This window comes from Macaca mulatta, chromosome 12 (assembly GCF_049350105.2).
Source record: "Macaca mulatta isolate MMU2019108-1 chromosome 12, T2T-MMU8v2.0, whole genome shotgun sequence".
NCBI lineage: Eukaryota > Metazoa > Chordata > Mammalia > Primates > Cercopithecidae > Macaca > Macaca mulatta.
In genome coordinates, this window is record NC_133417.1 from 95060888 (window position 1) to 95073233 (window position 12346).

The window sequence follows — 12346 nt, forward strand, 5'->3', positions numbered from 1 at the left end:
GCCCTGCATTTGCAGAGCTATTTCTCCCATAAGAAACTTACTTGGTGCAATTTGTTTCAGTCACAGGTATGCACCCTGGCCGATGAGAAGGTAGGAATCTCTTTGGGTTTGCATCAGTCCTATGCAACTTTGGTGGAATTCTGTCTGACTGGTGCCGTAAGGAACTTAAGTTCACTGTAAGACACAGGTCTTGGTAGATTCTAGACTTTGGGACAATTTTACTGGCATATCTACAGACAAGGCATATCTACAAGTAGGGAGGAGTACACTCATCTGCTTTTCTTTACTATAATTTTTATCCCAGGGCACCTGGCCTCGTTCAGAGCCCAAGATGACCTGGTGTTCCTCAGTAGAATCCTTCACCTAGGGTGCAGGCAGCCATATAATTCACTCCATTACTTGAGTTGCCTGAAAAGTATGCAGCTTTTCGGGAAGATATTCTTGAAACTTGAAGCCTAGCAATTGCCTCAATGACCACTCAATTGTTTCCATGTAACAATTTTGATTTTCTCCCATAGTCACTTTAGTGTGCTCAGTAAACTGGTGTTTTATGCTTGATTGTCACCTTCAGAATTCTATCTCAGCATTTTCAGGATCTCATGACGTCATGTAGGCATACTTTCTTGTATAGACATGCTTTGTTTTTGGCTGGTTGAGAGGTAATGCCAAGGTTCTGAGTTCCATGGGAATAGAGCCAAGAGACATTTGGCTTCTTAGACTTAGTGTCCGTGAGAGCAGATCTGAGAAAATCTTGTGGAGGATCTATGGCCCAAACCGCATAATCAAATTTTGTTCTGAATGGTGTCCTTCATAAAATGTTAAAGAGAAAAAACCCTTAACACTTGTAGGAAAAAGTTTCCTAATAGAGTAATCTTGAATGGTTAGGATAACAAATTAAAGGGGTCAATTAGTGATTTAATCATTTTTACATTTTTGGTTTAAAGTTACTATTAAGATAAATTGAGTCAAATATAGCTGTTAGCCCATCTCAGGAGACGTTTTCAATAGATCTCATTAGGATCAGAACCTGGTATTATGTTTTACATTTCTATAAATTAATACTAGTGAATAATATTTTGCCTATAGTGCATATATAGAACTAATAAAATTACATTTTATTAAAGTTGATTTTTAAGAAAGTATATGTGTGTGAAACATCAGCTTTATTATGAAGCAGAAACAATAATATAACACTGTTAAAAACTTTTCTTTCTTATAGTAATCCAAAAGTGGAATCAATGAAAACAAAGCATGTGTGTCTTGCATCATTGCCAAACTATACAGTTCCATATCAGGAATACTTAGTGTAATGTTAAACCTGACATAAGCTAGTCAACCTTTATAAGTTATCTTATTAAGGAGATATGTCATTATTATATATACATTTTATGCCTGTCAGATAAATTGGGCAGCCTCATATGTAAAATCTTACATTCAAGAACATCTTGTGTTCTTGACAGGATGTGATACTAATGGAAGCATTTTGATGTGTAATCTAGGAAAATATATTTAAATATTCCTTTTGTCTAGTGTTTTGAATGGCAACCAAGATAAACTTGCTATAAACCATGCATGCTATCTGATGTAAATATACTCATTTTCCAAATACTTCCTCTGCAAAATGCCATCGAGGCATGAATGGTACTAAATTTAGTACCATTTTTCATTGCTCCACATCTTACTCAGGAATGACCAAAATAGTATATTTTGCTTTGATATGTTTTGCAGTGTGTAAACTGGAACTGAATGACCATGCAAATGAAATTTCAACACTCTATGTCACGTGCCAGACCAGTCATGACTTGCCTATCATTGCCTATAGTTTCATTTCTTAGTTATATTATTGGTAGTACTCAGGTGTTTTATTTTAAAAAGTGATCATTTGATATTTGAAATGGATTTTATCATATAGTTTAATCAATATTTGAATTTAGATTTATATTTGTATATAATATACAAATAGAAATTATTGAAATGACATTTATATTAATTATAAACTATTTAGCGATATTAACACATAGAATTTTAATTATCCTCCCTGTTAAACTTAGTCACTGCTTTATAACTAAGTTACTAAACTGATGGAGAGTGGAGTGGAGGGATCACTTAAAAAATATTTGTATATGTTATTGCACTTAAGGATTTCTAGGTACTTTACAACTGTTTTGCAATTCAGTTTGAAAATTGGTGCCCCCAAAGTTCAGATAAGTGTACCAGTTTCATTAAGTGGTAAGAAAAAAATGTAGCTTCCTTGTGTCTCTGTGGCTTCAGTAGAACTTGTAACTCTAGGACCATATACCCTTGCCAACTGCAATGCATTTGGAAATTGAACCTATGAAAACATATAAATAGTTTTCAGGTCAAGATAAAGAGAAATGAAACAGATATAACTAGTCCTTGCTTTCATATGTGTAAAGCAACTTGACCAGAACCAATTTAATAGGAACTTAACTCCTGAGAACCAGAGTAGCAGACCTAAAATTCCTCAACCAAACTTTTGTGCTAAACCATTAGACTTTTATGATAAAGTGAAAATCAGAAATCCAGAGTTAATCATTAGAATAAAAACTGTTGTGTCTTTCAAAAAATGTGAAAACACTTTAATATAACTTATATTGTTTCTACAAATTAGATGTAAGAAATAATTTCATTTAGTCATAGTACAATAAATTTGATTAACAAAATCCCAATTTACAAAACAGAAGTAAATAAATGCAGAAATATATTCATTATCAAATTATAAAATAAAAGTAACAGTTATTGTTGAGATAGCATCAGTTTATTCTTCATTTCAGATAATAGAGTCAATTATTTTGGTATGCTTAGTAATATTTTTGCAAGTATTAAAATAATGGAACGTTGAGATTTAAATGCAATGACAGTAAACCAATGAGATTTCAAATTCACATTATACAGCCATCATGAATCCATAAGTGAATGTTAATCATGTAAAAAAATATAAAATGTTTGTAATATAACCATCTAATTATTAACATATGGAGTTTTAAGACCACTATTTAATCTGCTAATTTGCTCTGAAATATAAGTAGTTGCTTTTCTGTGATGCATGACATGTCTTTGTGCCTTTGTACTTAATTTGAAATGTCCTTAGTGTAAAAATATACCAAAGTAAATAAAAAAGGAGACACTTATTTACAAAACAATATTGTATACATATTATATAAATGCATTGTTTCAGTCTTTTTATACAATATTGATAGAGTCGATCATTTCTATTATTTTACCATAAAAACTGCAGTGTTGCAAAGGCAGTGTTGTAATTTTCCAAACACAAAGTTACATACTTCTCCAAGTATGTTATTTTGACATTTTGATAAAAACGAATACTATTTGACTGCCTTTTAAGATAACGCAGTTTCTCCAAGTATGCTACAGAATTGAAAGCCAACCTCTAGAAAAATGATTCTTCTTACATTAAAGAAAATCCATTCCTCATTTGGAGGTGTAGGAAAATGCACCTGAAGAAAAGAGAAACTTACTATTTTACTGAATGTTTTTTATGTGATAAACCTGGTAGCCTCAGACATTCAGCCTATTGTATTAGCACCATTGGCATGGATTGTTAATGTACTGTGTCAATTACAATAGGAATGGAAATTGCATACGCTGCACCATCCCCATTTTTGTGGAATTTTATCTTACCAAGTATGCTACCATACAATATAAATTCAAGTGTTTAAGGATGATTCGAATGATGGTATATAACAATCCTGCATTTTACCAATACTGTATGTAGATTTTTCTGTAAATATTAAACAAAACTGTAAAGAAATAGACTTTAAAGCATACTCCTTTAATTCATCAGAATGCAAGGAGAATTGCTTTCATTTCCTCGCCGATGTTGTAATATACAGGAACATAAATGTAATTTGATCTCCTTCTAGCTGAAAAACTCTGGAAATCATAAAACTTTATTGTATGATTTGTTTGGATGGTTAAATGCTAACCATTGCATATATTCCCCCTTTTAGTTTACATACTGTAGCTTATGCTTAAGTGACTGTAGGATACTCTAGGCCTTTAGCCTGTGGTACTTAATTTCACAGCTTCAAAATTGTTGAGGGGAAGACCTTCCATGTTTTAGGAAGTTATGAACACTTAATATAAATCTCATGAGCACCCGCAGCGGTCTACTACCATGGCTGGAATTTTCCCATATATTATTTGTTCTTTGCCATTAAAATATAGCATATTAATTGGAGACATCTTTGTGGGAGTACAGCAAGGGCCTGCTGAACCTCTGGGGTTTGCTTGGTGTACCAGATGAGTATGAGGATATTTTTGTAAAAATACAAATTCACACTCTCCAGAGCAGTAATTGGCCTTATATCTTTTAGGAGCGATAATCCAATCCCATCCAAAAGCTTCAAAATCCACAGTTAGAGGGTAACGACAGCATCGCGATTCTGTTGAGTGCTCATCACAGTCAAGACCAAAATCCCTTCTGGATCTTTTTGGTGTGTCTGTTACCTTGACCTCTAAAAAGGGATTCTGTTTGAAAAGGAAAGGACAATCAGTAATGTCAATAGACCCGGAAACACTTTTCTACCTGCCTTAAGAAGTCATTGTTGAAGAAATAAACTAATAATTTTGCTCATACCACATTTATTTTTAAAAGGCACAGCATTAAGGAATGTTAATTTACACTAGACTTGATTTTCCCCTTATGTCTCAAAAGAATTTAACAGAAATACAAATTCCCCTGAGATCAGTTCCATGTCTTTTTAATTTTTATTTTTCCAAGTTTGAGTACCAGACTGCCTGGCACATAGTGGATGTCCTGAAAATATTTATGGGAAGAAAGGGAGGGAAGGACAGGAGAGAGAGGAGAAGAAGGAGAAGAGGGGAATGAAGGAAAGAGCTGAGCTCCCTCTCTTCTTGCTTCCTGATTAAATATATTGGCTAAATATGCCTGGTAACTCCTGGAGGGGTAGGTATAGTCATCCATCCTCCATTCTCTAGGTCTTCACTCAGGAAAACTAGAACAATAAAGCCAGGGAAAAATAGGGAAGGACAAATTCAGAAGAAGAGATGATGATATCTCCTTAATTCTTTCACTGGAAAATGTTTCTATTCAGATATTTTAAAATTTGTTGGTTCTGTCTCTGCCCCAGTCTTTTAATGCATTTGAGACTTTGTTTCCCTTTACATGAAAATATCTGAGGAATACAACATATTAACTACTGGTCATATTATCAATTTTGATCATTAAAATGCTACCTATGAAAAGGAACACTTTCTTAAATAATTGACAGTAGTTTTTAATCCATATCTAAATGAAAATAGCTCTGGCAGTATTATTTAAGACTGTCAAAAATAATAATATCATTTGAGTCCTTAACATTTAAAGTAGCATATATAAAGGAAACTAGATCATTTAGAAAATTGTATAGTCTTTTAGATACCTGCACACGTATGTTTATCACAGCGCAATTCACAGTTGTAAAGATACGGAACCAGACTAACTGCCCATCAGCGGATGAATGGATAAAGAAAATGTGGTGTGTGTATATATACACACACACACACACACACACACACACACACACACACACACACAATGGAATACTATTTAACCATAAAAAAGAGTGAAGTAATGTCTTTTGCAGCAAATTAGATGGAGCTGGAGGCCATTATTCGAAGGCAATGGAAAACCAAATACCATATGTTCTCACTTATAAGTGCGAGCTAAGCTATGGGTATGCAAAGACATACAGAGTAGTATAAGGTATTTTGGAGACTCAGAATGGGGAGGTGGGGATGAGGGATTAAAAACTACATATTGGGTACAATATACACTACTTGGAGTGATAGGTGCACTAAAATCTCAGACTTCACCGCTGTACAATTCATCCATGTAGCCAGAAACCACTTGAACCCCCAACATATTGAAGTAAAACATGTGTGTGTGTGTATATATGTATGTACACATATATATAATTAAAAAAGTAAATAAAGATGAAAAAATAAAAAATATTGTATAGTATTTTAAAGAATGTTTTATTTAAAGTAATTCTGATCTGCTAATTATTTCATCTTTATAACTAAGATCATTGAAAGATTACGAAGGTAACAAGTTTGTTGTTTGTAAGTATAATCTTCTTTTGTAAATTATGTCAATAGATGAATGTAAAAAGATGTGATCACATTAAGTATTTGAAAACAGAAGTAAACAGAAATGTAGGTAGGCCAGAAGAGTAACCCTAAATTTGTACTAGGAATTAAAATGGTTTTTATTAAATTTTATAATATATATGGTATTGTCATTTACTTGGCCTGATACTAAGTTAATTGGCCTTCTGTAAGTAAACTTTTGCATAAGAATGCTAAGGCAGCTCAGAAATAAGCTGGCAGAAATAAGGTGGCAAAAGTAAACCAGCCTGTAAATTGAAATTTTATTAGGAGTATTCCACAAAGAAATATATACACACATCAGTGCATCAACATCCTACAAACAATGAACATATTTATCATGAGGAATCTTAAATATATTTAATAAAATGTAAGCCTATAAATATCACTCTTAATTTCTCTGAATAAAACATTTTAATTATAATTTTAAAAGTTTTTTTTTTATCTGCTTTTGCTAAGCCAAAAATTTTTAACACATTTGGCACCCTTCTGGGAGAAAAAAAAGTTTTTGATTTGTTTGTATATGTAATAAAATCCATTATATAGAGTTAATATTTTAATTCATACAGTCATGTATCATATTAATGAAAAGTACTTTATATTTCATTCCCAATTCAAAAGAACTTCTTAAGAAGTTAAGAAGTATGGTATAATTGTTTTCTAAAATCTTCATGCAAAGTAAGAATATCAAAGGAGTGTTTCATAGGATATGAAATTGGACACCTACTTTTATTGGGTACAGGGCTACCGTTGGGGTAAGATACCTTTGTCTGGCTTATGAGCTTAGGGAATTTGTAGCTATTTTCCACTATTGTTTATTCATATTATGAATAAAAGCATAAGGTTATTACAATGTTATTTTCAGTTATCACTTACCAGCCCATCTTCTCCTGGTCCTGGGAAGGTTACAGCAAGATCATGACCATTCTCATCTAAAGCTTTTATTTCAATGCCTAAGTTGGATTCAGGTTGTTTGAGCCAATTTTGCAACACTGTCTTCACATCAATGCTCTGCCAAATACCAGTGCCTGGGTTCATGTCAAGTTTCAGAGATCGGATTCCAGTATACCTTGTACCGTCTTTCATAGGTTTGATGAGTCTCAGGATTTGCACAAACACTGTTGTAGGAGTCTCGACGGGTCTCAAATATATCCATAGTTGGGCCTTTACCACTTTATTGTATTGTATTTTAGAGCTAAATTTAAAGAAGCAACATTTGGGTTTTCCATCCACTTGCATTAAAAAATCAGCTATAAATGAATAAGAAAAGAAGAGTTACTGAAATTATTTCCCACTAACAAAACCCCTCCATATTAATAGTTGAGCATTTAAAAAAAAATTAAGATAATGTATGCCTATGCAGTCTTTTAAAATGAAATACTGTGTGGAACTTTATAACTCAGCAAAAAATGTGAAAGAAAATAATTACCCTAGCTTTTCAGAATTTTTCAGATGTATGTATTTTCAGCTGTTCATCAGGAATCTATTCCCCTTCCAGAGAACTATGGACAAAGGAAGGTTCTATGAAGTCATGAACACTGAATGAAATTTTAAAATGATGATGATTAGAGAGAACAAGAGTCACTGTGGAGGAACAACCACTTAGAATTCTTTGGGAATCTGAGTAGTTACACTTACTGAGCAGCTGTACCAATCAGTCTGGAAGAAGGAACCCTTCCCCCAGGCCTGAATTACCTGGGGACAAGACACACTGAGCAACTTACTGAGCCTCGGGAATTAGTAGAAAACATAATACATCTGTTACATTTTGGCTTTGGAATAGCCTTTTAAACGAGCAAAACTAAGCAGGTAATTCACACAAAAATTTTGATGTTATATTCAGGCTATCTCAAAAGTTCCAAAGTATTGTCTTTAGGAAGCCAGGCTGTCATGTAAGCACAAGCACTAACAATTTCCTTTATTTTGGTTTTCCAAAATTGTCTATAAAAGGTAAATCTACTCCAGACCTATTCAATAGCAGAGTCTTAAATGGAAATTCTTTGCTGCATCATAACCTGATTCCTTAATAAGGGAAATAATATTTTAAAACTGTTTTGAATCTTGTTTAAAGTATATAAAGCATTGTATTAAAGCAAAATAACAGATAACACAAAATTTTTCTTGCCATGCCTTCTCTGTCAAGGTGCCTGTTTCTCTTTCCTGGAGAAAGTATTCTTTTGAACTGACTGCAAATGGAATTGTATGCAATATGTCATCTGTCACAAGCAATGTAGATACTACAGGTAAAAGCCCTCCCTCTCAGGAAGAATAAAATATTTTAGAAGGTTATTCGGCACTATGCCTGCTTGGAAGTACACAAACTGGGTACTCTCAACAATAGTACTATGGTCAAGGTACAAGGAGGACTTTGTGAGCCATAACCTATGCAATTAAAATGTTTATTTCTTAGGCATTTTCTAATATCTAGTTCATGATGATGATTATGCTATGTTTACTTCATTGTTGTTCTTACTAATACATTAAGATATTTAATTTGTCATACTCTTTAATAGCTTTCAAAATTAAATTTTTAACTGTGAAGAACAAAAAAATACTGTAAGAGTTTCAAATAACAGAAATCACTTTAGGTTTTCAGCAGTGCTCAAGTAAGCTTAAACATCCAGCAAGTTTCTTTTTTTTCTGTTATTAGTGAAAAAAACTTATTTTACACAACCAAATATAATTATAAAATTTAATGTAAGTTTTTAACATTGCTTGTAGTATCTCTCAGTCCTTGCCTTGGTGGTATTACTGTGAAAGCATAAGCATGCTATCTATATTTTCCTTATTAAACTAATGCTATGCAAGTGTTTTATTTTTTAGCTTTTTGTCTCTATAAGAAAACAAATAATGCAGCAGATTTTTGTCTCAATATATTCTCATGAAATCTTGAAAAAGAGAAACTCTTTTCCTTTCTACTTACATACAGGCCAACAGCTTGTTAAAAGAGACTGAAAATAGATCTGTTTCTCATAAACACTAGAACAACAGTCAGCAGAACTGTTGATATACACTAATAGGACTACTTACACTCTGTAGGCATGGTAATGATTGTTTCCGTTGTAGCGTGATAATCGTCATCTTCCAAAGAGCCATCGCTGCTGTCATCCCTCTGGACATCATACTGATCAATCAGTTCCCGGAGTGGAGGAGCTTTGGGTAAAAGTTGTCTTATAGCATCTTTGCTGATGTTAGGAGCTGTTTCCAGACGAAGTTTACTGAGGATTTGTATTTTAATGGCTTCTATTCTTGAAGATTTAGTGTTTTGTCTCCAAGTACATGCATTACACAGCCCCTCTTTTTCCACATTTTCTTTTTGCTCACTGTTCTCATTTAGATCCACTGGACCAGCAACAATCAGCATAAACAGGTAAATATAAACACAGAGTTGCAGTTTTTGCATGATTTTAAAATCAATATAATCTTTTTTTCTTGTTCTTATTTCTTCCTTTTACTTTTCTTTTGCTTTTGAGTAATGCCGAGCAAAATTTTAATGCATGTACAGTCTGAGAGACAACTTGCCACACCAGTGAATCTTTTATACTGTATTCCAAGTGGCTTTTTATATTCCAACTTAGATGAGACAAGTGTCGTCAGGATCTATGATTGGCTCTTGCTCCACAATGAATCTCGCTGTCGGAGGTTAAAACCCTGTCTGTCACAAGTCACCAAGCAGTATTTTGTTACAGTCAAGGGTGAGCTGATTCATTTGACTACTTCATAAAAGGAATAAATCCACAAATAATAAAAGATATTTGTGACATTTGAAAAACAAAAGTCTATGTTGGCAATAATATAAACTGTACTTAAATCTGATTAATCCTTACACAACTCTTGTAATTTAAATAAGTCAATTTTAATTTACACTACATAGTTAAAATATGAAATATTACTTCCTCAAAAACTAAAATGATTTTATATTGTTTAGGAAAGTATTTGAAGTAAAAATATTTTTATTTGTTGTATTAAATTATTTTTAGTGCCAAGTAATTAGGAAAATAAAAATTAGGAAGACCTGAATTAAAAGTTAAGATTATGATAAGTAGAGAATTTTCATCTATAATTTGAGAAACTTGTTTTCTGAGTAAATTCTTAGTAAATATTGAAAGTCATTCTTATTATGACATATTGTGCATGGAAGTATTTTTACATAGTTTAATGTCTTTTATTAATATGAAAATTTTACTGAACTTTTGACTGAGTGCTATTATTTCCTATTCTAAAGATGCAGATTAATATAACTCAGAAGATGTGTTTCTTCATTGTTTATTACCAAGAGGATAATGTCAGCTAGTAGAAAAATCTCTGAACATAGAATAAGATAATGAACTTTATAACTGGCATGGCAGAGCTTATTACAGTTTGCCTCAGATTTCTAGCAGTAAATTTTCAGAGAGTAAAAAGTGCAGTATCTCTTCTCTATAAATTATATCAGAATATTGTGAGCACATAAAAGAGAAAGAGCATCATGATAAAGGGGTGACCTTTTGTTGTTTCCCAATACTGTGATATGTTTTCACCCCTTTGCCAATTTCTCATTTTGACCAGAGGGCAGACACCTGGCAGGGATTTGGGGTAAAGTCTGGGAGCAGAGAATAGAGCTTTTTGTTCTCTAAATGTAAGTGGCCTCTGTAGGGATCAAACGTTCAACCTTAGCTTTGGGAGCCACAAGATCTAGTCAAATGAACTATTAAAGAACTAAGCAAACATAGCCAGCAAGAAACAGAAGATATTTCCAGGCCAAAGGAGATTTCTTTTTCCTACTCCTTTTTGGGAAGCTAAGGATTCCTAAGAGATTTAATCCATTACATTTTTTTTTCCAAGAGAATACAGTGGCTCATATCAAATATTTATTTTTAAAGTCACTACCATTTTTGCACACTGTACACTAATTTACTGCCTCGGTGCACTAAAATGCAACTCAGTAGCCTGAAAAGTTAATGCATTTTCATCAAATTCTTAAGAGGTATCTACATCTCTTGAGAAAAAAATGGCCTTACATAATGCATTGGATTTGCCCATCATTAAAGATTAAGGAAAACCAGACACAAACCAGATGCCCTGAGGATTTCAGATACTCTTTGTTATGGGACAATGTTAGATCTGGCTTCTAAGGTTTTATTTGTTTGGTAAATTCATTTTTCAATGTGTAAATCTTTGAAATGTTATGATCATTGTAACATATGCATCTATACAGTTGCAAGTAAGTCAAACTTTTTTTTTTAAATATGCTTAGAATTGCATAGCAGTTGAATTGAGAACTCAGGCTCTGGAGTCAGATAGACCTGAGTTCAAATCTCAACTTTGCCACTTCTAACTATATGATAATGGATGAGATACTTAACTTCCCTAAACTTTAGCTTCCTCATAGGGTTTTGGGGGGATATAATTTAATAATGCATGTAAATTGCTGAATGTAACACCTGCCACATAGTAAGTAATTGATAACTGGCACTTGAGTGCTTGCTCTTTGTTTTATGCAGAAGGATTTGAGATTATGCTGAAAATTATGCTCCACATGAACTAGAACTGCTTCAGGTCATAGCTGCCAATTATCAGTCACAAAGTCTACCTTTCTAGATCTGTGAGGCAAGTAAAAATTTCTAAGGCAGCCAGGTTACAAGACATGTTCCAGCTCTTCATTCTTACTACCTGGAAAAAAGTGAACAAAGGTTCCACTTACAGACAATTCTCATTATTCATGATTTCTGTATCCACAAATCTGCCTCCTTGCTGAAATTTATCTATGAAACTCAATATTCCTAGCTTTTTTCAGTCATTCACTGGCATTCACAGAGCGGCAAAAAATTTGAGTCCTGTCTGACGCACAGGTTCCCAGATGAGGTCAAACAAGGCAGGGTTCCACCTTATTGTTTCAGCTCTCATACTATAAACAAATTCCCTTTTTCCGGTCTATTTAGTGCCATGTTTTCACATATTTTGTGCTTCTTTTTTTTATTGCTCCTGTTATTGATTTTGCTTTTTAAAAATGGCCCCCAAGCATAGTGCTGACGTGCTGTGTGGTGTTTCTATGTTCCTAATCACAAGAAAGCTGCAATGGAAAGTAGCACGGTGGTTGCCAGGTGCTGGGTGGGCACTGAGGGGTAGTTACTGTGTGATAGATACAGAGTTTCAGTCTGGGAAGGTGAAAATTTCTGAAGATGAATGCTGATGATGGTTACACAACAGTGTG

General features: G+C 33.4%; 1 protein-coding gene across 1 annotated transcript; it reads right to left on the reverse strand.

Moving 5' to 3' along the window:
• Positions 1–4131: 4131 nt before the first annotated feature.
• On the reverse strand, positions 4132–9556 carry MSTN (myostatin). The gene is given in 3 exon segments (NM_001080119.1): positions 4132–4512; positions 7030–7403; positions 9184–9556. Coding segments are annotated over 3 exon segments (1128 nt in total).
• Positions 9557–12346: the final 2790 nt, after the last annotated feature.